At 46.5% G+C, this 20,410-nt stretch overlaps 1 protein-coding gene across 1 annotated transcript in view; it reads left to right on the forward strand.

The window, feature by feature from the left end:
- The window catches only part of Ikbkb (inhibitor of nuclear factor kappa B kinase subunit beta), a 44,546-nt gene extending 29,726 nt beyond the window's left edge, over nt 1–14,820 (forward strand). Inside the window, exons 12-22 of the mRNA XM_057752522.1 lie at nt 343–457; nt 1,670–1,793; nt 2,356–2,507; nt 2,671–2,732; nt 4,049–4,158; nt 5,309–5,358; nt 5,455–5,554; nt 5,706–5,853; nt 9,439–9,566; nt 12,570–12,660; nt 13,524–14,820. Of these exons, the coding sequence (XP_057608505.1) occupies nt 343–457; nt 1,670–1,793; nt 2,356–2,507; nt 2,671–2,732; nt 4,049–4,158; nt 5,309–5,358; nt 5,455–5,554; nt 5,706–5,853; nt 9,439–9,566; nt 12,570–12,660; nt 13,524–13,592 (1,149 nt within the window). The 3' untranslated portion in view covers nt 13,593–14,820. The remainder of the gene's footprint in view (nt 1–342; nt 458–1,669; nt 1,794–2,355; nt 2,508–2,670; nt 2,733–4,048; nt 4,159–5,308; nt 5,359–5,454; nt 5,555–5,705; nt 5,854–9,438; nt 9,567–12,569; nt 12,661–13,523) is intronic.
- Nucleotides 14,821–20,410: the final 5,590 nt, after the last annotated feature.

The raw sequence follows: 20,410 nt of genomic DNA on the forward strand, positions 1-20,410 counted from the left end.
CACCTGTGCTCACCCCGTCCATCAGTGTGTGACACAGTGCTTGCCCCGATGTGCTAATAGAGTAGAGGACGGAGCTCATGTTAGCATATGAGAACCTTTGCACAGGGAAGTGTGGCGTGTACAGGGAACTCCTGCACAGGACAAGCAATCAGCATAAATAGAACCTGATGTGAGGGGCAGGGTCAGATAAAGAGATCAGGGAGGAAAGCAGGCTGAGCCATGTGGCTTCCCAGGCCCCGGTGACATCCTCAATGAGCAGTTGGCAGTACTCTGACTGTTCTTGTGTAGCTGGGAAGGAAGGGTGGAACCTCCAGGTCTCATTCTGTTCTTGTTCCTTTGCAGCCAAATGAGGGCCTCACGTCGGACATGGACCTTGTTTTTCTCTTTGACAACAGTAAAGTCACCTATGAGACTCAGATCACCCCCCGACCCCAACCTGAGAGCGTCAGCTGTATCCGTAAGTGCATCGTTTATTAAAATCGACCAGCTGTGATATTTAGGGTGATGCTGGAGGGGGAGACGGGAAGGAAACATGTTCTGCTGGTTCTGGGATTCGGAAGCCTTCTGTATTTGAGATATGCAGAGAATAGTCCAGGCACTCTGTGTGTTGGAGGTGAAAGGCAAGAGGATCAGGAGCTTAACTTTATAGCAAGTTGAAGACTAGCCTGGGCTACATGAGACTCTGTTTCAAAAAAAAAAAAATTAATGAAGGTACCTGATACAAAAACAGAACACAAAACCACAAAAGATACCCCCAAAGGATATACAATGAAAGAAAAGCACTTTGGCTCTGGTCTCCAGCCAGTAAGCTCGCCTTCCAGCAAAACTGCTGTTATCAAATACTTGGGCATCTCCCTCAAAAAAATGCAGTGTTCTGTACCTCCCTTTTCACTCATATGTTCTCTTTATCTTCCTCATATTGGGAACCACAGAACTGCTTTGTTATGAATGACTGTATAGTATTCTATTGCACGACTGTTTGATGGACATTTTAAGGATGCAGCTACTCCCAATTTTGGGCCCCGGTCTCACAGATACATACTTAGAATAAACAGATCAAAGATCGACTCTCTCAAAGAGCTCCCGGACTTCTTGATTAAACATTTGTAGAACATCTGGCTAATGCTGCATCTATTTCTTTATTATTGGGGGCGGGGCATCTGTGCCACAGCACACATGTAGAGATTAGAAGAAAACTTTGTGGGATCAGATCTCTCCTACCTTTATGTGGGTCCGAAGACTGAACTCAGATCACCAGGCTTGTGTGGCAAGAGCAGTTACCCACTGAGCCATCTCACCTGATGGTGTGTTTTCATGAAAATTTCATACATCCTTAAGTGTGGTGACGATAAGAGCATCTACTGAAAATAACCCAGGCTAGCCTCAACCTCCCAGCAAACGTCCTGCCTCGGCCACCCAAGTGCCGGGATTGCAGGTGTGTGTCACCATGCTTGACGCATTGGATTTCTTCAAATCGAATTGGTAGTAGCTTTTAGTTGGCCCTCTATACGATTAATGGAACACCGAAATGTTTAATAATGAACCATAATACCTGCAGAATTATGTAACAGTATAGAGATTATATAACTCTAAAAACACCAGCGATGCCATGGGGGCAGGATGTGGTTCCCTGGAGCTGATGCCCTCTCTGACAGCTGTTTGTTTCCAGTTCAGGAGCCCAAGCGGAACCTCTCTTTCTTCCAGCTGAGGAAAGTGTGGGGTCAAGTCTGGCACAGCATCCAGACGCTGAAGGAAGACTGCAACCGGCTACAGCAGGGACAGCGAGCCGCCATGTACGGTGCTGGTTTACTGAATGTATTTTAAATTGCCTGTTGGCTTTGGCTCTAGAGAGGTGGCTGAGGCAGGGATCCAGAAGCAACTCTTAGGCGGGACAAGAGGAGACTCTGGTTGGATGAAAGGGAGTGGTTGAGTGGGCTGACTGGAGGGAGGCCCTTGGACTTGCTAAGGTCAGGGGTTGGTAAATGGGGCAGGCGTGCAGAACTTAGGCCTGGGCAGCTCATCCGTGCGCAATCTGGAGCTTGAAGAAGCTTAGTGAGCCCTGGGTGAAGGGCACTGCCCCGGCTGGTGTGCAGGGAACTTGCTGATAGATTCTCCAATTAGGATGAATGTACTGGGCTGTGTGTAGTACCTCAGCTAATTCCATCTTTGGCATAGACCTTTATGTGTTGGTGCGGGCTAGGAAATTGTCCTTATGATTCTAAGAGGCTGATTCGGTGACTGTGAGTGATTATGGCCAAGCCTCTCTTGGCAGAGAGTTTTGTTACTATGTAGGAAGTGTTCCCAGATGCCAAGTGTGTCCCAAGGTTCTGTTTCTGCTTCTTACCATCCCCGCAGGATGAATCTCCTTCGGAACAACAGCTGCCTTTCCAAGATGAAGAACGCCATGGCCTCCATGGCGCAGCAGCTCAAAGCCAAGTTGGATTTCTTCAAATCCAGCATCCAGATTGACCTGGAGAAGTACCGAGAGCAGACTGAGTTCGGGATCAGTGAGTGTGCTCCTCAGTGAGCTGGAAACACTTCCCCCTTCTCATCCCCTTCTCTTCCCCCTTCTCCTCCTTTTTTCCTGACGTTTCTCTGGCCTTTATAATTCAGTTTTTAACTTCTGTTTTCAGTTTTATGATGTTTTTGTTTTTCATATTATTTTCCTAGCATCAGAGAAGCTGCTGCTGGCCTGGAAGGAGATGGAGCAGGCTGTGGAGCTGTGCGGGCGGGTAGGACCCACCCTAGCTAGGGTTCTGTACTGTGGTGTCTGGAGCTGTTCTGCCATTTTCCACTTTCTCGTCCAATACTGGTTTGAGCTGCTTTGTCAAAATTGAAGGTTCCCTCACCACATCCTTTGACCTTAACAAGACTTGCTGGAAGGGAACAGGAGTGGTAGCTGCAGGGAGCCCTGAGATGCCAGGCTTGAGAGATGGGCAGAGTTTGTCCACATTTAGGGGAAAAAAAGCAAAATATCAGATTCCCTTGGGAAAACTAGAGCTGCCTGATATTAAATGGGGCATCAGTGGGGAGATCGGTGCCCCCCCCCCCAGAGGTTTCCGCATGAATTCACTGAAACATGAAATCTGTAAGGAAGAAGGGTTTAAACAGAAAAGCTCAGCACAGTATACTTTAGATGCCACTGGAAACCCCTCTTCATAAGGTCAGAGAAGGAAGTGTGGCTTGGTGCATTGGCAGGCAGGGCTTTTCCTGTCTTCACTCCCTGTGTGCTGGGTAGGGGACTTCGCCTGTGCCACTTTGTGGATGACTTTTTGAGTGAGACCTAACCGGTTAATGTATACTTAAAGGTACATGGACATGAGGCCACCAGAATGGCTCAGAGGGTAGAGAGGTGCTTGCTGCAGTAAGCCTACTGACTTGAGTTTGATATCCAGAACACACTTTTTTAAAAGCTGGTAATAGCACACATCTGTAATCTCTGTGCTCCTCTAGCAAACTGAGAGGCAGAGACAGAGAACTGTCTGGAAGCGCACGGGCCAAGTGATAGCCTGGAATACACAATCAGAACCAACATGGACAGCAGAATGAGAGAACCCACTCCTGAAAGTGTCCTCCAACCTCCACACACATAGGCACTGTGGCAATGCATTCCACCATGCACATACGCAGAAATAAATCTTCCAAAAAAAAAAAAAAAAGAATTAAAAGTGTGTGTCCTACTTATGGTTCCTTGACTGATCCTAACCAATTTGATACTCAGCCCTAGCACCTGCTTTTGTGTAAGAAAAGATGAAATGATACGTACTAGGCATCTATTACTCCAGATACTGTGCTTACTCCTGTTTTTAACCCTGTAGTTAAGCCCTGCTAGAGGTTTGTTTTATGGAAGGAAACTGTGGCTTACAGTTAAGTGACTGCCGAGGGTCTCACACTAGGAAGATCCAGCTTCAGACCATCTTCCTCGTGAGCCCACATTCCTTCTAGCCAGTCAGTGGAAAGTCTCCTGTGAGGTAGCAGGGCCCAGCACATCTCTCGTCTCAGGATGCCCTGGTTCCATCAGTTGGCATGAGCACAGCTTTTCCATCAGGAGGACGACGTGAAGCATCTGGTAGAGCGGATGATGGCCCTGCAGACTGATATCGTGGACCTACAGAGGAGCCCCATGGGCCGGAAGCAGGGGGGCACACTGGACGACCTGTGAGTACCACCAGGGAGGACTGCACTGTACCCCAGAACGCAGCGACACCCTGTAGAGTTTCTGATGTGGGAGGATTGCCTCAGGGGGTTCCTTCTGTGGGGCATGTCTCCTGGTGTATCACCTTGGCAAGGAAAAGTGACCTCACAGAGTGTAAGGAGCCTTTCAGACTATGAGAAATACACACACACACACACATGCATACACGCACTCACGCAAGCATGCAGACCTTTCTGTGGCAGCAGACATGCCTGTTCATGCAGCCCACCCTTGTCTAGGTGTGGCTCCTAGAGCTGGAAGTAGAACTGAGTCCCGAAGTTTGGCATTGTGTCCAAGAGGGGTCAAGGCGTCCACACAGATCCACCCTACCTGGAGAACCTAGCGTGCAGCCTTGTGTGCTGGCAGAAGGGTCCCAGGCAGGTGGTTCAGCTTGTCAAGGGCTCTGTCACCTGAGCGATCAGTGTCCCCTGGTGCTCTTACTAGAATTCTTAGGGTGAGAAACCTTAAAACAATGAATTATTTGTTCTCCATTGTATTTTATTTTTTAACCCTTTACTCTTCAAGTTTCCAAATAAGAATCTTTTCCCTCCTTCCCTCCCTCCCTCCTTTCCTCCCTCTCTCTCTGTCTCTCTCTCTCAGTGTGTGTGTGTGTGTGTGCATATGTGTGTTGTTTGTTTCAAAACAGGGTATTATTATATATTGACTGACCCAGTACTTGCTAGAGAGCCAAGAAAGACTTGCCTCAAATTCACAGGAAGACACTACTTCAGCTTCCTGAGTGCTCGGGCTATGTGTGTGGAGCCAGGGTCAGCTCATCTTCTCAGACTGTTGCCTGTATCAGGGAAGTGACAGGAGTTTATATCTAGCCTTGTACTTACAGTTTTGAGGACAAGTATTTTCTTAGTAAGGCCCAGAAATGGCACCTTGAATCACTCTTGTAGCCAAGCAGAGAAGGAATATAATCCTTAAGTTTGCTCTTGTTTGGGGCATTTGGATTTTCTAAATAGTACCAAAACTGGCAGGGTTTTTTTTTCCCCATTGAGAATGTATGACCAGTTGTCCAAAAAATAGCTATTCTGCTGGTAAGAATTAGCAGACCAGTGCTTTAAATGTCGTTGGTGGACCTTGAGTCTAGCCTCTTCTCTCTTCCAGAGAGGAGCAAGCGAGGGAGCTCTATAGACGACTAAGGGAGAAGCCGAGAGGTAGGTGGTTGTGGCCTTGGGACATTGTGTCTTGTCTTTGAGACACTGGTCTCCCCCAGAGACCAGGAGGAAGAACTGTGCCCCTCTCTTCTGCAGACCAGAGGACAGACGGTGACAGTCAGGAAATGGTACGGCTCCTACTCCAGGCAATCCAAAGCTTCGAGAAAAAAGTACGAGTGATTTACACACAGCTCAGGTAGGCGCTCCCTTTCTTGCTGCGGGACAGGATTTGGAATTAGCCTACACAGTGAAGAAACAGCCTGGTTGCTGGTAGGATCCCTAATAGTCAGGAGCAACGCTGTGCCAGCCCAGATCTCACGGGAGTGTGGTTCGTTTCTTCTTCACAGTAAAACTGTGGTTTGTAAGCAGAAGGCACTAGAGTTGCTGCCCAAGGTGGAAGAAGTGGTGAGCCTTATGAATGAGGATGAGAAGACCGTGGTCCGGCTCCAGGAGAAGCGGCAGAAGGAGCTCTGGAACCTTCTGAAGATCGCCTGTGTGAGTGGTTTCTGCCCCAGCCTCTCAGGTCCCACCCCCTGTGCTGCCACTACTCTCTGAAGAGGCACATGCTCCTCAGCCTCCTTAGCTGGCACTCATTTGTGACGTGGAGTAGACAGGAAGGCCTCTTTGAAGGGAGCCTTCACACAAGCACACACAGGTAGTGCTATAATCCCAGCACTTTTTGAGACAGGAGGATGGTGAGTTGAGGCCAGCTGAAGCTATGTTGTAAATCCTGTCAAGGTGTTAGGGGCGGATGAAGAGGTGTCACTGGCTTGAAAACACCTGATGATGTCAGAGCCAGAATTATATCTGGAAGACCCCTTTTCCAAATCGGTCATATTTGTAGGTTCCAGGAGTTAGAACATGGACATCTCTTGTTCAGCACTGGTTGGCCCTCACCCAGGTTTCTACTGCTGTTGGCACTGCAGCCAGACCTTATGCACAACTTCTGATTTTCAGTTAGTGTATACTTATTGTACATAATAATTGGGTTTCGTGGAGACTGGTGCATACAAATATATAATGTATTTTGACCTCCTCCTCCGTAGTCCACTATTCTTCCTGTTTTTAACTGTTTGCCCTCCTACTTTTCTCATTCCCTCTGCTTTTATGGCATGTGTGGGTGTTTATATAGACTCCAGGATTCACCAATGAGAGAAAACGTGATATTTGTCCTTCTAATGGCCGAATTTAATAAGATTATGTCCAGCCCCATTTTTCTGCAAACATAATTTTATTCTTCTTGTGGCTGTAACAAATCCCGTTGTGTCTGTGCACCACATCTTCTTTGTCTATTTCTCTGTGGACTCCTGGGTTGTTTCCATAGCTGTGTTGCTGTGACTAGTCCTATAACACTAAATGTGTCTCTTTCGTATGTTCATTTGGAGTCCTTTGGTAAATGCTGAGGAGTGGTATCCTGGATCTTACGGTAGGTCTATCGTGTTTCTTTGAGGAGCCATTACACTGATTTTCATGGTAGTCAGTACTATTTCATATGTCCACCACAGAGTGTAAATGTTCCCTTTTGTATGTGTCCTTGCCAGCATTTGACATAACTTGTTTTCTTGATGCCACTGTAACTAGGGCAGTTGGAATCTCAAGGTAGTGTTAATTTGATTTTTCTAATAGTAATGTGGGACATTTCTTCGTATGTTTATTGGCCATTTGTTATTTTATCTTTTGACAGCTGTCTGTTCAATTCACTAGCCCACTGGATTGTGGTTTTCTTGGTCTTCAATTTTGCGTATCCTAGCTATTAACTGTCTGTCAGACGAGGGGTGCTTCTTTTGCTGTGTTGAAACTTTCTGGTTCCGTGCAAAGCCATGCGCCCACTCATTGCTGTTATTTCCTGAGAGCTTGGCACTTTGCAAAATACCCTTGTCCGTGCTTGTGAAATATTCTTCTTATCCCATCCTCTCACCACTTCAGATCTTAAACTGAGATTTTGATCCATTGGAGTTGATTTGTGTGTGTGCAGAATGCAACATAGGGACCTGGTTTTATTTTTTACATACAGATCTCTAGTTCTCCCAGGACCATTGGTTGAAGAGACTACCTTTGCCCTCATGATTGTTTTTTGTGTCTTCGAGACAGGGTTTCTCTGTAGCTTTGGTTTCTGTCCTGGAACGCCCTCTTGTAGACCAGGCTGGCCTTGAACTCACAGAGATCTGCCTGCCTCTGCCTCGCAAGTGCTGGGATTAAAGGCATGCGCCACCACCGCCTGGCATGTACACACTGTCTTAACGCAGCTATGGTGGCACTCAAGGAGGAAAAGTAAAACAGAAGGAAGAAACACTGGCAAAGGGAAAGAACAAAGTTACTAGCATGCCTTGGAATACAGGAGCTGCTGGGAGAGGGACTGTTATTGAAAATATACCAGGAAGTAAGAGAAGACGGCAAAAGAAAATCTCAGTCATCAGTAACCTCAAGAGCAAAGAGCACCTAGCATGGTGGCGCGCACCTGTGCTGCCAGCACCAGGAGTCTGGAATAGGAAGTTCAAGGCTAGCTGGGACGACGTAGTAAGACCCGGCCTCAGATAACAGAACAACCCAGAAGGGCAAAGAAAGGGAGGTGACTTATTATAGAAGCAAGATACAAAATGGTGCTGTGTAAAGATTTTTAATTTTTATTTTATCTTCATTGGTAATTTACCTGCATGTATATTTGTGTGAGGGTGCCAGAAGCCCTGGAGCTGGACAGGTGTGAGCCATCATGTGGGTGCTGGGAATGGAACCCGGGTCCTGTGGAAGAGCAGCCAGTGATCTTAACCACTGAGCCATCTCTCCAGCCTCTTTGTAAAGATTCTTGACTGGAGCATCCCTATAGGCCAAGGGAGGAGACGGCGTACTGGGAGATTCACAGTGGCAGGGCACAGTTCACAGTCACTGCTGAGAACTGAAGGAGTCCCAGTCAGGAGCATTACCGGCAGATTTCCCCGGAGATGGGAGCTGGGGGATAGTTCCTCCTGTAGGAACGGAGAGGGAAGGGGAAATCTGAGATAATACATGCTGCCCTGTTCTGCCGTCTGCGTCCACTGAGTGCCCAGCACTGTGGAAGCAGAGGTTTGTGGGGGCTGAATATGGCATTCACTCTAGGCTGGTGAGGGCTGCAGACAAGGACTTAGAAGAGAACGCTCTAGACTGAGTAAAGAAATGTACAACACTGGAGTGTGCAGGATGGCGGCCTGTGAATTCAGGAAGGACCCCCAGCTTTCTTGGAAGTGCTTGGAGTTACAAGTTACATGTGATGAGCACATTCCAGAAGGGTGCGTGCTGTCTGGATGGTGAGAGTGACCTGGAGCAGTGGCTCTAGGGTTCCGTCGAGGGTGAGACTGGACACGACTAACACTGGCTTGTGTGGGACACCCCTTATTCTTATAAATAGGGGAAAACCCTAAAGGATTTGCTCTTCCCCTTCCTAATGAAATCACTCAAGTAGTAGCTAGTGACCGAATGCCACCCTTTGTCGGGTCTCAGCACTAAGAGACAGGCATTGCAGTGAGAGGAGCTGAGGGTTCCTGTGGGGAGCAGGCTACCCCAGCTGTGGGAGCTGGTCCGCATGGAATGACCTTCCACGCCGAATTGCTTAGGGTAGAAATGGAGGGAGCAGATATCTGGCCAACCGTGGCTAGAGGCTCAGCTGGAACTTGCTCTGTAAAGGTTTTCTCTTTCCTGGCAGACACTATAGCCCCTCCCTCGCAAGACTTTTAACTTCTCTTTTGCTTCCTGCCTCCTAACTTTTAACCAGGCTGGCCTCAAACTCAGAGATCTGCCTTCCTGTGCCTTCCGAGTGCTGGGATTAAAGGTGGTCACCACCGCCCGGCTCCTTCCTCTTCTCTTTGATTTATTTTATTTTTGATTGTGTGCATGTAAATGTGTCTGCGTGTGGGTATTGTGCAGATGTCTGATGGCCAGAAGATTGGACTCCCCTGGGACTGCAGTCAGAGACATTTGTGAGCCAGTGTGGGTGCTAGCATCCAAACCCAGATTCTCTACAAGAACCTGAGTAGTCACTGAGCCACCTCCCCAGACCACTGACTCTATAATTTTATTGACTGTCTTTTTTTTTCTATTGTCATTCAGAGTAAAGTCCGAGGTCCTGTCAGTGGGAGCCCAGATAGCATGAATGTGTCTCGGCTTAGTCACCCTGGTCAGCTAATGTCCCAGCCGTCCAGTACCTGTGACAGCTTGCCTGACTCAGCCAAGAAAAGGTAAGCTATGTAACAGTGCCAAGTGTAATAATGTTCAAGGGCACACGGGAGACTAGGCCTGCGCGAGCGTGCTTGTCCCCAATCACTTCCGCCTGAGGATCTTGTATGCCTCTCGTTTTCGTGTCTGCCGGGTCCTATGGACACAGGCATGTTTTATGTTTCTGTCCCCACAGTCCCTTGTCACTTGCTAACCAGTTTCCCTATCCAAGAGCTGGATTTCAAATTGTTTAATGAGAATTTTGAAATTGTTAGTCAGGCTGTACATCGATGCTAATTGTTCTTTAAAAACCACTTCAGGTGTGCCCTCTTTGTCACACCTGCATCCCTGGCCTTGTCCCTTCCAGGCTCCTCCATCTGGAGTGACCAGGCTGCTGTTCCCACCCAGCGCCTCCCTTCATCCTCCTTTTCAGCCCTTCTTTTCTTTTCCTTTTTTTTTTTTTAATAAATTTTTGCTTTATTTTCTATTTCTGTATGTGGGAGGGTGTGCCAAGGCACACCGCCAGGGTCAGAGGGCCATTTGTGGAAGCTGGTTCCCTTCTCCCCCGATGTGAACCCTGGGGATTGGACTCAAGTCACCAGACTTGGCCGCAAGTACCTTTACCTGCTGAGCCATCCCCATAGGCCTTCTTTTCTCTTTCCTGGCAGACACTACAGCCCCTCCCTGGCAACACTTTTAGCTTCTCTTTCTCTTCCTGCCTCCTAACTTTTAACCAAGTCTTCTGTTTACCTGGGGTGACATTCTGACCAAGTTACTTGATCAGAAACCAATAGTGAGTTTTTCCTCCATTCTAGACAAGGTTTAAACTCTTTTTTTTTTTTTTTTTTTTTTGGTTTTTTCGAGACAGAGTTTCTCTGTAGCTTTGAAGCCTGTCCTGGAACTCCCTTTGTAGACCAGGCTGGCCTCAAACTCACAGAGATCCACCTGTCTCTGCCTCCCTAGTGCTGGGATTAAAGGTGTGTGCCACCACCGCCCGGCAAGGTTTAAACTCTTTAAAGCATTTGCGAACACCTCAGTGTGGTTCTTAGGTTAGTCTGCTGTCTCTTACAAATGGCTTGCTTAGTCTAGTTCACCCTGAAGCAGCAGTAGCAACAATAACAATACAGGCTCTGGGGTCCCACTGGAGACCCTCTGAATTGGGGTGGTACCCAGCAGTTCCTTCTGACCAATTCTACTACACACTGGAGTACAAAGATTTGCTTACTGACAAGACAGACCCTCCTTCCTCAGATGTCTCTTGTGGTGGTTTCTACCTGCAAGGCACGCTGCTTCCCGTCCTGCACACCCACTCACGGCCCCGTCTTGGGGGCTACTTTGTTCAGCTCCACTGACACTGTTCATTTCTTCTGCATACTGGGCCCCTTGCATGACAGGTGCTTAATGTGGTGCCTGTTGGTCTAGTTCCTGTTGGTCTAGTTCCTGTTGGTCTAGTTGTCTTAGGCATAGGAAGGAGGTGGGTGATGGCCTACAGTGATCGTGGGGAGGGATGAACTGACTGGTAGAGGGTATAAGGTTTATTTGGGGAGTGATAAAAACTTCCTGTAAGTAGTTATCAATAGTGATGGTTGTGCAGCTCTCCATATGCTGAAGCCATGAGTTGTCACAGTGTGAACAGGCAAGCTTTATAACATAAATTACACGACAATAAAGATGTTTGGAAAACTCCTATTCTTGATCCTAGGGAGTGTATAGTCTTTGGTGTTTCATTGTATGTTACTATGGAGTCTTAATTAATGCTTCCATCTCTCGTAAGCTTCTGGAGGTCAGACACGACTGATTCATTGACCTCGCAGCTATCTCTGGAGCTGACATGAGCCTTTAGCCTAGCTAGGAGCTCTGTGGCTATGCTCTTCTTTCCCACACAGAATGTCACATTTGAAGGAGAAGGGAAGTCTGGGGCTCTGTCTTGGTACTTTTCCTCCAACGGTACCCACAGCGCTCAGAAAGGTTCGGCTGTGAATAGGAGCAGGGGTAGGGGTAGCCCCCTTATCTCCCTGTGTCACAGGCTGTGGTTGGAAAAGGACACGTAGTTTGTTTGACTTGCCCCCGTGTCATGAAGACAGTCCATGATTGCAGACCAGTTATTCAGTCTAGATGTGCCTCCCCAGACCTTCGCAGAGTGTATACTCGTTGTCCCTTCCCAAACCTGTGAGCTGCTATAGCACAGTGACAGAGCACTTGACTAGGATGTGTTCAATTCCTGCTCACTCCCCCAACCCCCCAAAAAACCCTCAGAACACAGTTGATGGGGAACATTTTTTTTTTAATTTATCTGTCATGTATACAGTGTTCTGCCTGCATATATGCCTGCACGCCAGAAGAGGGTGTCAGATCTCATTACAGATGGTTGTGAGCCACCATGTGGTTGCTGGGAATTAAACTCAGGACCTCTGGAAGAGGTGCCAATGCTCTTAACCTCTGAGCCATCTCTCCAGCCTGATGGGGAACATTTTTAGATTTTGGCACTTTGGGGAGAAATTCAGTGATATGTAAATCAAAAAGAAGTCTTGGGGCTAAAACAGCTAAGACAGCACAACAGGTAAAAGCATTGGCTGCTATTGCAGAGGACCTGAGTGAGTTCCCAGCACCCACATGGCAATTCACAAGCATCTGTAACACCAATTCCAGGGATTCCAATGGCCTCTTTTGGCCTCCATGGGCACTGCATGTCCACTATGCACAAACATACATGCAGGCAAATGCCTAAGCACATAAAACAACAAATCCTTAAAAAAAAAGTCTTTTGGTTTTTTTGCTATATGAAGATCTGTTTACTGCTCCATATGTTCAGCTGTGTTGTCTGTCTCTCATGGGATTTAAGCATCTGGAAAGGGGTTAACTAGACCCATGAAATCGCCGACCAGCAATGCTGCGCTCCAAGACATGAGTGCTTCCTACACTGTTTTTAGAACAGTGTGCAAGTTCCTTAGCATGTTTGAAAGCAGGAGATTTGCTCTGGTCAGCTCTTGATGACCTTGTTCTGGTAATCTGACCCTTGTCTTCAGTGAGGAACTGGTGGCTGAAGCACACGCCCTCCGCACCCGGCTAGAGAGCACGCTGCAAGACACTGTGAAGGAGCAAGACCGCAGCTTCACGGTAACAACCCTCGGGGACCCAAGCTCGCCCGCTCCCTTCCTTTCTGTAGCAAAAGAGGAGAGGAGGAGGGAAAGCAACTTGGTGTCAGCCTTGGCACATACATTTTTAAGTTTTTTGTAATTATTTCATGCTTAGAAATGCCATGTGCATCGTCATCTTATTCCTTATGAGAATTAATCCCAGTGAGGAGGCAGCGGTGTTTCCAGAAGCCCCTTCCCTATCTTTGGGACCACTGCAGAGCATCTGTTTGTGTTGGGCACAGTACTGGGCTCCGTGACAAAATAGGAACCTGTCATGCATAGCCTGCGGCTCAGGGACTCATGGTTTAGCCACAGGCAGTGTCAGAGAAACTGACCTGAAGAAATCTAGCTGTGATTCAGGTGCTTTCAGATAAAGCGTAAATGATGATCGGTGTCTACATGGCCTTTTCTTGCTAACGCAATTGTCTACTCCCTGCTTTCACTTCTAACGTGGGGGAATCGGAAGAAACCCTGCCGCCAGTTGCCATCATCTCTAATCTGCTCACGTGTCTGTCACGTGTGAGCCTCCCTAACTCCTACTGCTTTTTACCTCCTGGTACTGTTTCTTCCATCTCACTACTTGCTTGCACTTTAACCAGAGAAAGGGGAAGCCTCATCCCTTGGCATGGAAACATAGCTGAGTACCACCTTCCTGCAGAGAGTGTGTGAGTGAGCTCTCTGTGTGACCTCCACGCTCCACAGGCACTGAGTTCCAGGAACTCCAGCCAGTGCCAGGACTGATGCTGATAACGTATGAACATACTTTTAGATTGTGCTGCTTGCCTCCTGAAGAGGAAAGATGTCCATGGCCGCTGAGTATTTAATGTTCCTGTTAACTTTCAGAGTCTAGACTGGAGCTGGTTACAGATGGAGAAGGAAGAACGGGGTAGCCTGGAGCAGGCCTGTGACTGAGGTTCCTATGAACTAACCCCATGGCTCTGGGTGTGATGATGCTCGGGTGTCTCCAGCACCCAGCTGGAAATCTCACTCTCTCAGCATCTGTGACGTTTGCCCTCGGCAGCCTGCTGGCCCAATCTGCACACTGGACGTCCTCTGCCACAGAAGCACAGGAAGTACCAGTTATGGGCATTCACAGCATCGACGCTTCCTAGCTGCTTCCTCTGTCGTTAAGAAGAAAGCGTTGAGTAGTTTGCCACCCAGAACATATGGCAAATGTCTGTCCTGAGTGTTTCCAGGCAGCGGCCAAGCTGCCCCCTGTGGACCACTGCAGGGAGAGAGACCTGCCCTGCCCATCCTTCCTCACCCCACAGCTCAGGCTTCCTCTGGATCCAGAGGATCAAATCATAAGTTTAACAGTCCTGACTTTCTTCCCCTTTTCACCTCCCCACTGGTAAATATCATTTCTGCTTTCTGTGCTGCTCATTGTGGCAAATGATCTTTAACCAAGTTGTAGTGATGCCAAGATCCCTGCTGTCTCTGGTCCTCCAAGCCACAGAGTGTGCCACCTACAGAGCCAGGCAGACTGGAAATGCAGCTACCTTCTTTTGAGTCCCAAAGATTACCTGGAATCAGTTGTCATGAAGAAGAAAGGCAGACGAAGGGTTTGTGCCTTCTGCTACCCTACTGCCACTCCTCTGTGCCTGCCAGGTGTGTGTGTGTGCATCAGTGTGCATGTGCGTGAGTTTAGGATCTTTCTTACATTAGCTAGGAGCATTATTAAAATGGTTTATTTTATAAATAGTTTCTATATTTTGTAACATTACTCAGATATATATTCTAGCATCAAATGTGTATTTCTACAGTATGCCATCACTAGTTCTTGTGAGCTCAAAACACAACACCATAGAAAATTCTGTAAAATTGAATGGAGTATGTCTAGATCATGAGCCATTTCAACAAAACTTGTATGTGTTTATCTGTGCGTGTGCATGTGTGTGTGTGTGTACATGCATGTATAAAAGCAAAACAGCCTCAGGTTATCATAAACAGGTCTGTTTGGTTAGAAAAGAAACAAACTGGGAACAGAGGAATTTCAAAGTGGCCACCACAGAGTCGGCATGAAGCATCAATGGTCAAGTGTTCAGAAGGGACTTCGTACTTTGATTGCTTCTTAGAGAGTCATACTGTACACTGGTAAACTATCTGAAAACTCATAATAAAGACCCTGGCTTAAACTTAATGTAAACTGATCCTTGAGTAATGTCATTTGACCATAGAGCCCCGCCCCTCCTGTGTGCTCAAGGTCTACTAACATCCAGAAGTACTAGAGTCAAGAAAACATGATTTTAGAACTCCTGGAAAGGGCATAGTGGGAATAAGACCAGAAAGGCTGGGAGGAGATTGGATAGGGAATGAATGTTGGGCTAAGAGATGTGGTTTAATAAACAGTTGGGAGTCACAGAAAAACTTTATGCAAGAAAATGACATTAACCCAAAGCACTAATTTGGAAAGTTTGTCACTAGACCTTCGTAATTTATGACAAGGTGAAATTCAAGGCTCATTTTTGTTTCCACAAAAGATGAATGTATTAGTTTGTGTTTCTATTGCTGTGACGAAACACCACGATCAAAAAGCAAGTAGGGGAGGAAAGAGTTTATTTGTCTTATAATTCTATATCACAGTTCATCATCAAAGGAAGTCAGGGCAGGAATCTGGAGGCAGGAGCTGATGCAGAGGTCATGGAGGGGTTTTCATTACTGGCTTGTTCCCCAGGATTTACTCAGCCTACTTTCTTGTCGAACCCAAGATCACCTACCCAGGCCTGGCCCCACCCACAATGGGCTGGTCCCTCTTCTGTCAATCACTAATTAAGAAAATGTCCTACAACCTGATCTTATGGAGGCATCTTCTCAATTGAGGTTCCCTATGTTCAGGTAACTCTAGCTTGAGTTAAGTTAGCTAGCCAGGACCATAAAATAAATACATTTTTCCCCCTTCTGAGTACAGGTAAAATTCTGGAACACTGCCTTAAATGAATCAGAGAAGGCAGACTAAGCCAGGATCTGAAGTCTGACAATGACTGCGAGTTCCTTGGGGGCCTGTTCTAAGCCAACTAGTGGAGTCCCACAAAAAAAAACCCCAGGGAAAAAACTTTCTCTCTCCAACTATAACAAATGACATAGCTAAAATAAATTTATTCTTAACGTGTAAGGCAAGAAATTGAAATCTAGATTTCAGCAAGACTGTACTTCCCCTAAAGGTTTGGGAAGGGAACCTTTGCCGTCCTCATCCCATTTCGGTAATTATTTCCAGATAAGCCTCAGCTTGGGTTAGCGTCTCTTCTTAGGGGTCATTGGATCACCTACTTTTCTTGTAGCTAAAGGAATGTTCTGTTGTGGCAAAGGACTGACCCCCGGCTGAGACAGCAGAGGGTAAGACGTGGGAGCGGGAAGTGAAGATGACCTCTGACCCATTTCTGTGGCCCTAACCTAGGCACCTGTCCCAAAAGTTCCACTACCATCCCAAACAGCACCGTCAGATAGAAGCCACATTCAAATAGGAGCTGTGGAGGATAGTTCACACTAACCCGTAGTTTACCCTCGCATGATTCATAGGAATATTGTCATTTGATCTGGAGCCAGTCTGGAAAATCTAGGGTAAATACCACCTCTCGAGATGTGAATACGGGGGTGGGGGTGGGGGCCTGGAGAGATGGCTCAGTGGTTAAGAGCACTGACTGCTCTTCCAGAGGTCCTGAGTTCAATTCCCAGCAACCACATAGTGGCTCACAGCCATCTATAATGAGACCTGGCGCCCCCTTCTGGCTTGCGGGCACACATGGAAGGAAAGCTGTACACATAATAAATAAATAAATATTTAAAAAAAAAAGAAGATGTGAATACAGTTGTGCATTTTGCCATGTAAGGTGACATTCAAGGTTCTAGAAATTAGGGTGTAGACACACCCTGGTGTCACTATCAATCCGTCTAACCTCCAGCCCCAGCAAGACTTCCCACATACCCACTTCTCAAAGTCTTACTGCTGAAGCATTGTGCCATCGACCCTGAGACCAAAATCTCATCTGAATGGCTGGCCACTCAAAAGTCTTCTATGGCATCATCTCAATCACGTGTGGACACAATTCCCCTGCCTTGGGCCAGGGGAGAGAACTCACACACCTGTGTTTGATTCCCAGCACCCACATGGCAGCTCAGAACCATCTGCAACTCCAGTTCCAGAGGATCAGATGCCCTCTCCTGGCCTCTGCTGGCACCAGGCATGCATGTGATACAGACATACATGCAGGCAATACACCCATACACATAAAATAAATACAAGTACTTAAAAAAAAATTTCCTGTCTTTGGATCTAGAACACAAATCACCTGCTCCAGGCACTATGATTTAAAAAAGCACGTGATGGGTGCTCCCCTTCCAAAGTTCCAGTAGGTGCCAAATTCTGTAGATAATCACCTGGCTTGGGTCTCTTGTCTACTAGATTCATAGCTATCCAGTAGACTTTTGTATCAGCTCTAAGCAAACCATAGTCCTCTGCCTATACTAACTGCTTAGACTATGACTCCATCCATAGGGATGAGGCAGAGAGGCATAAAAGATAGTTTAGCTTGGTACCCCCATTTGGTTTGGGGATTGTACACCACACACGTTTAATAATGTACTTACCCAGAGCTATATAGAGAGACCCTTCATGTACTTTGCAGCCTAGTCTCTTCACCGGTGTATGCACAAAGGACACACCCCTCTGTTAAGAGGACACTTAGCCTCAAAGCCCCTCCTCCCCCCGGCTTGCATCAGGCTATGTGTTCTCCCTTCTCTGAAAAATAGTATGAATTTCCCCACCCCAGTAACAAATATAGATGTTTGTTACAATAAGCATATATTCAAGTATGTGCCCAGTGTATGAGGAACAGAAGATCAATCTAGGCTGACCTAGTTTTGAGCATGTGTGCCATAAGGCAAAACTTGGCCTTCCAGTGTCCTTTTGGGTAGAATCCTGTGTTTGCCTTCTGTGTTAGTTATTTTTTTCTGTTGTTTTGGTAAAACACTAACCAGCGGTAACCTCAATTATAAAAGGTGTATCTTGCCTTTATTTTGTCCAGGGGCTTAGGCAGGGAAGGCCTGGCCTGATGGTAGGAGCAGGGGGCTACGTGATTGCATTTTTCTTCCAACACAGGAAGCAGAGTAGGAGGAGATCAGGAAGGAAATGGGGCAAGACTATAAACCTTCACACCCACCTCTCTAGCAAGGCTGCACTCCCTAAAGGTTACACACACACACACACACACACACACACAACTGCACCACCAACCTAGGACCACGTATTTAAATACATACATTTGTGGGGAACATTTCTCACTCAAACTACCACATTCAGGTTCCTACCTCAAGATTCATGGGCACTCATGGTGTAAAATGCAGTTAGACCAACTTCAAAATTTCCCATAGTCTTTAAAAGTCTCAGTAGTTCAAAATTCTAGTCTCGCTAGAACTCAAAACAATCTCTTAACTGTGCCCCCGGTAAAAATAAAACAGCAAATTACATACTTAAAACATACAGTAGCACAGAATATACATGCCTGTAACAAAAGGGAAAGACTAGGGTCACACTGTGGAAAGGTTGGACCAAAACAAGACTGAACCCCAGGAGGGTAAGCATCCAGTTCTTGTGGTTCCATGTTTTCTGGGGCTTGGATTTCTAAGGGCTTACATGGCTTGACCCCTCCAACTTTGCTTTCTGTAATAGACGTTGCTCGCACGGGTTTGTTCCACTCCATGTATGTATGCAGCTCTCATGGGCAAGTATGTCATGGCTCTGGAATCTCTTAGCATCCTGGGGTCCCCAACACAACCCAGACTTCTCCTTTATAACTCTATGCAATGCCCCTGCCGACACCGACCCTGCTACACATTACCTGGCCTCCGCGGCCTTCTGAAGCCATGGAGAAATAGTTTGTGATCCCCTCAATCTGGCACTGTCTTTGTCTCCAGAACCACCACATGCACAACACCTCCAAATCTGGATGCCAGCTTGGGATGGACCCACGTCTCCTTGGATCACAACAGCAGCAGTTTTGTAATCCTTGCCTCCCAAGTGCTGGGTTTAAAGTAAAGTCGTGTGCCATGATGCCTGGCCTGATTCTTCTTTCTTTCTTTCTTTCTTTCTTTCTTTCTTTCTTTCTTTCTTTCTTTCTTTCTTTCTTTCTTCTTTCTTTCTTTCTTTTTCTTTTCCTTTTTTTTTAGATTTATTTATTAATTGTGTATACAGTATTCTGCCTACATGCATGCCTGCGGGCTAAAAGAGGGCCCTAGATCTCATTACATGATGGTTGTGAGCCACCATATGGTTGCTGGGAAATGAACTCAGTACCTTTAGACAAGCAGGCAGTGCTCTTAACCACTGAGCCATCTCTCCAGCCCATGATTCTTGTTTCTTAATCAAAGACATGCAATGGAAAAATGAGAGTCTGTACCACTCGAAGAAGAATGAAATTAGACTCTCATCTCTGATCTTGTACAGAAAAGAATTCAAGACAGATGAAAGATGTTGATTTAAACCTGAGATGTTGGAACTGCTAGTTGAAAACCTAGGGAACACTCTTTAATATACTTTTTGGGAGACAGAGGCAGGCAGATCTCTGTGAGTTCAAGGCCAGACTGGTCTACAAAATGAGTTCCAGGATAGCGAGGACTGTTACCCTGTCTCAAAAAAAAAAAAAAAAAGAAGAAGGAAGGAAGGAAGGAAGGAAGGAAGGAAGGAAAAAAGAAAAAAAAAAGATCCTGGGGTAGACAAGGACTTTCTGAACAAAGTTTTAATAGCATAGGAACTAGACCCAGGTGTCGACAGATGAAACTACATGAAATCAAAATGTTTTGACATGGCAAGAGAAACTATCAGAGAAGCTAAGGACCTACAGAAGGGAGAAATTCTTTACCACTTATGCTTCAGATGAGGGTTAATACCCAAAATCGAAAAAGAACTAAATACCAAGGAAATAAAACTTCCATTCAACAAATGGTCTAGTGAACTGGATGAGCAGTTTTTTTTCAAAGTGCAAAGCTCCCCCCCCCGTTTTTTGTTTTGTTTTGTTTTTTTGGGTTTTGTTTGTTTGTTTGTTTTTTGAGACAGGGTTGGAGGAGGCTGCTTGTTGGTTCCAGGCTGCCCAACCCCGAGATGATCGCACAGAAACTGTATTAATTAAATCACTGTCCCATTAGCTCTAGCTTCTTATTGGTTAACCCTTACCAATTAATAATATTAATTTAACGCATTTCTATTAATCTGTGTATCACCACGAGGCTGTGGCTTACCAGGAAAAGGTCTAGTGTCTGTCTCTGGCAGGGCTACATGGCTTCTCCCTGAATCCGCCTTTCTCCCAGCATTCAGTTTAGTTTTCCCTGCCTACCTAAGTTCTGCCCTGCTATAGGTCCAAAGCAGTTTCTTTATTCATTAATGGTAATCATACATACAAAGGGAAATCCCACATCAACAGGGGTTCTCTGTGTAACAGCCATGGCTGTCCTGGAACTCACTCTGTAGAACAGGCTGGTCTCAAACTCACAGAGATAATCCCAGCACTCAGAAGGCAGGGGCAGGAAGATCTCTCATTTTGAGGCCAGCCTGGTCTACAGAGTGAGTTCCAGGAGAGCCAGGGCTACACAGAGAAACTCTTGGAGAAAAAAAGTGTTCAATATCCCTAGTCATCAGGGAAATGCAACTAAAACTGCTTTGAGACCTGCCTTACCCCAGTCAGAACGGCAAGCATCGGGAAGTCTTATAACAAGTTTTGAAGAGGATGCAGTGAAAGAGG

The sequence above is a fragment of the Chionomys nivalis genome, chromosome 20, assembly GCF_950005125.1.
Source record: "Chionomys nivalis chromosome 20, mChiNiv1.1, whole genome shotgun sequence".
Lineage (NCBI taxonomy): Eukaryota > Metazoa > Chordata > Mammalia > Rodentia > Cricetidae > Chionomys > Chionomys nivalis.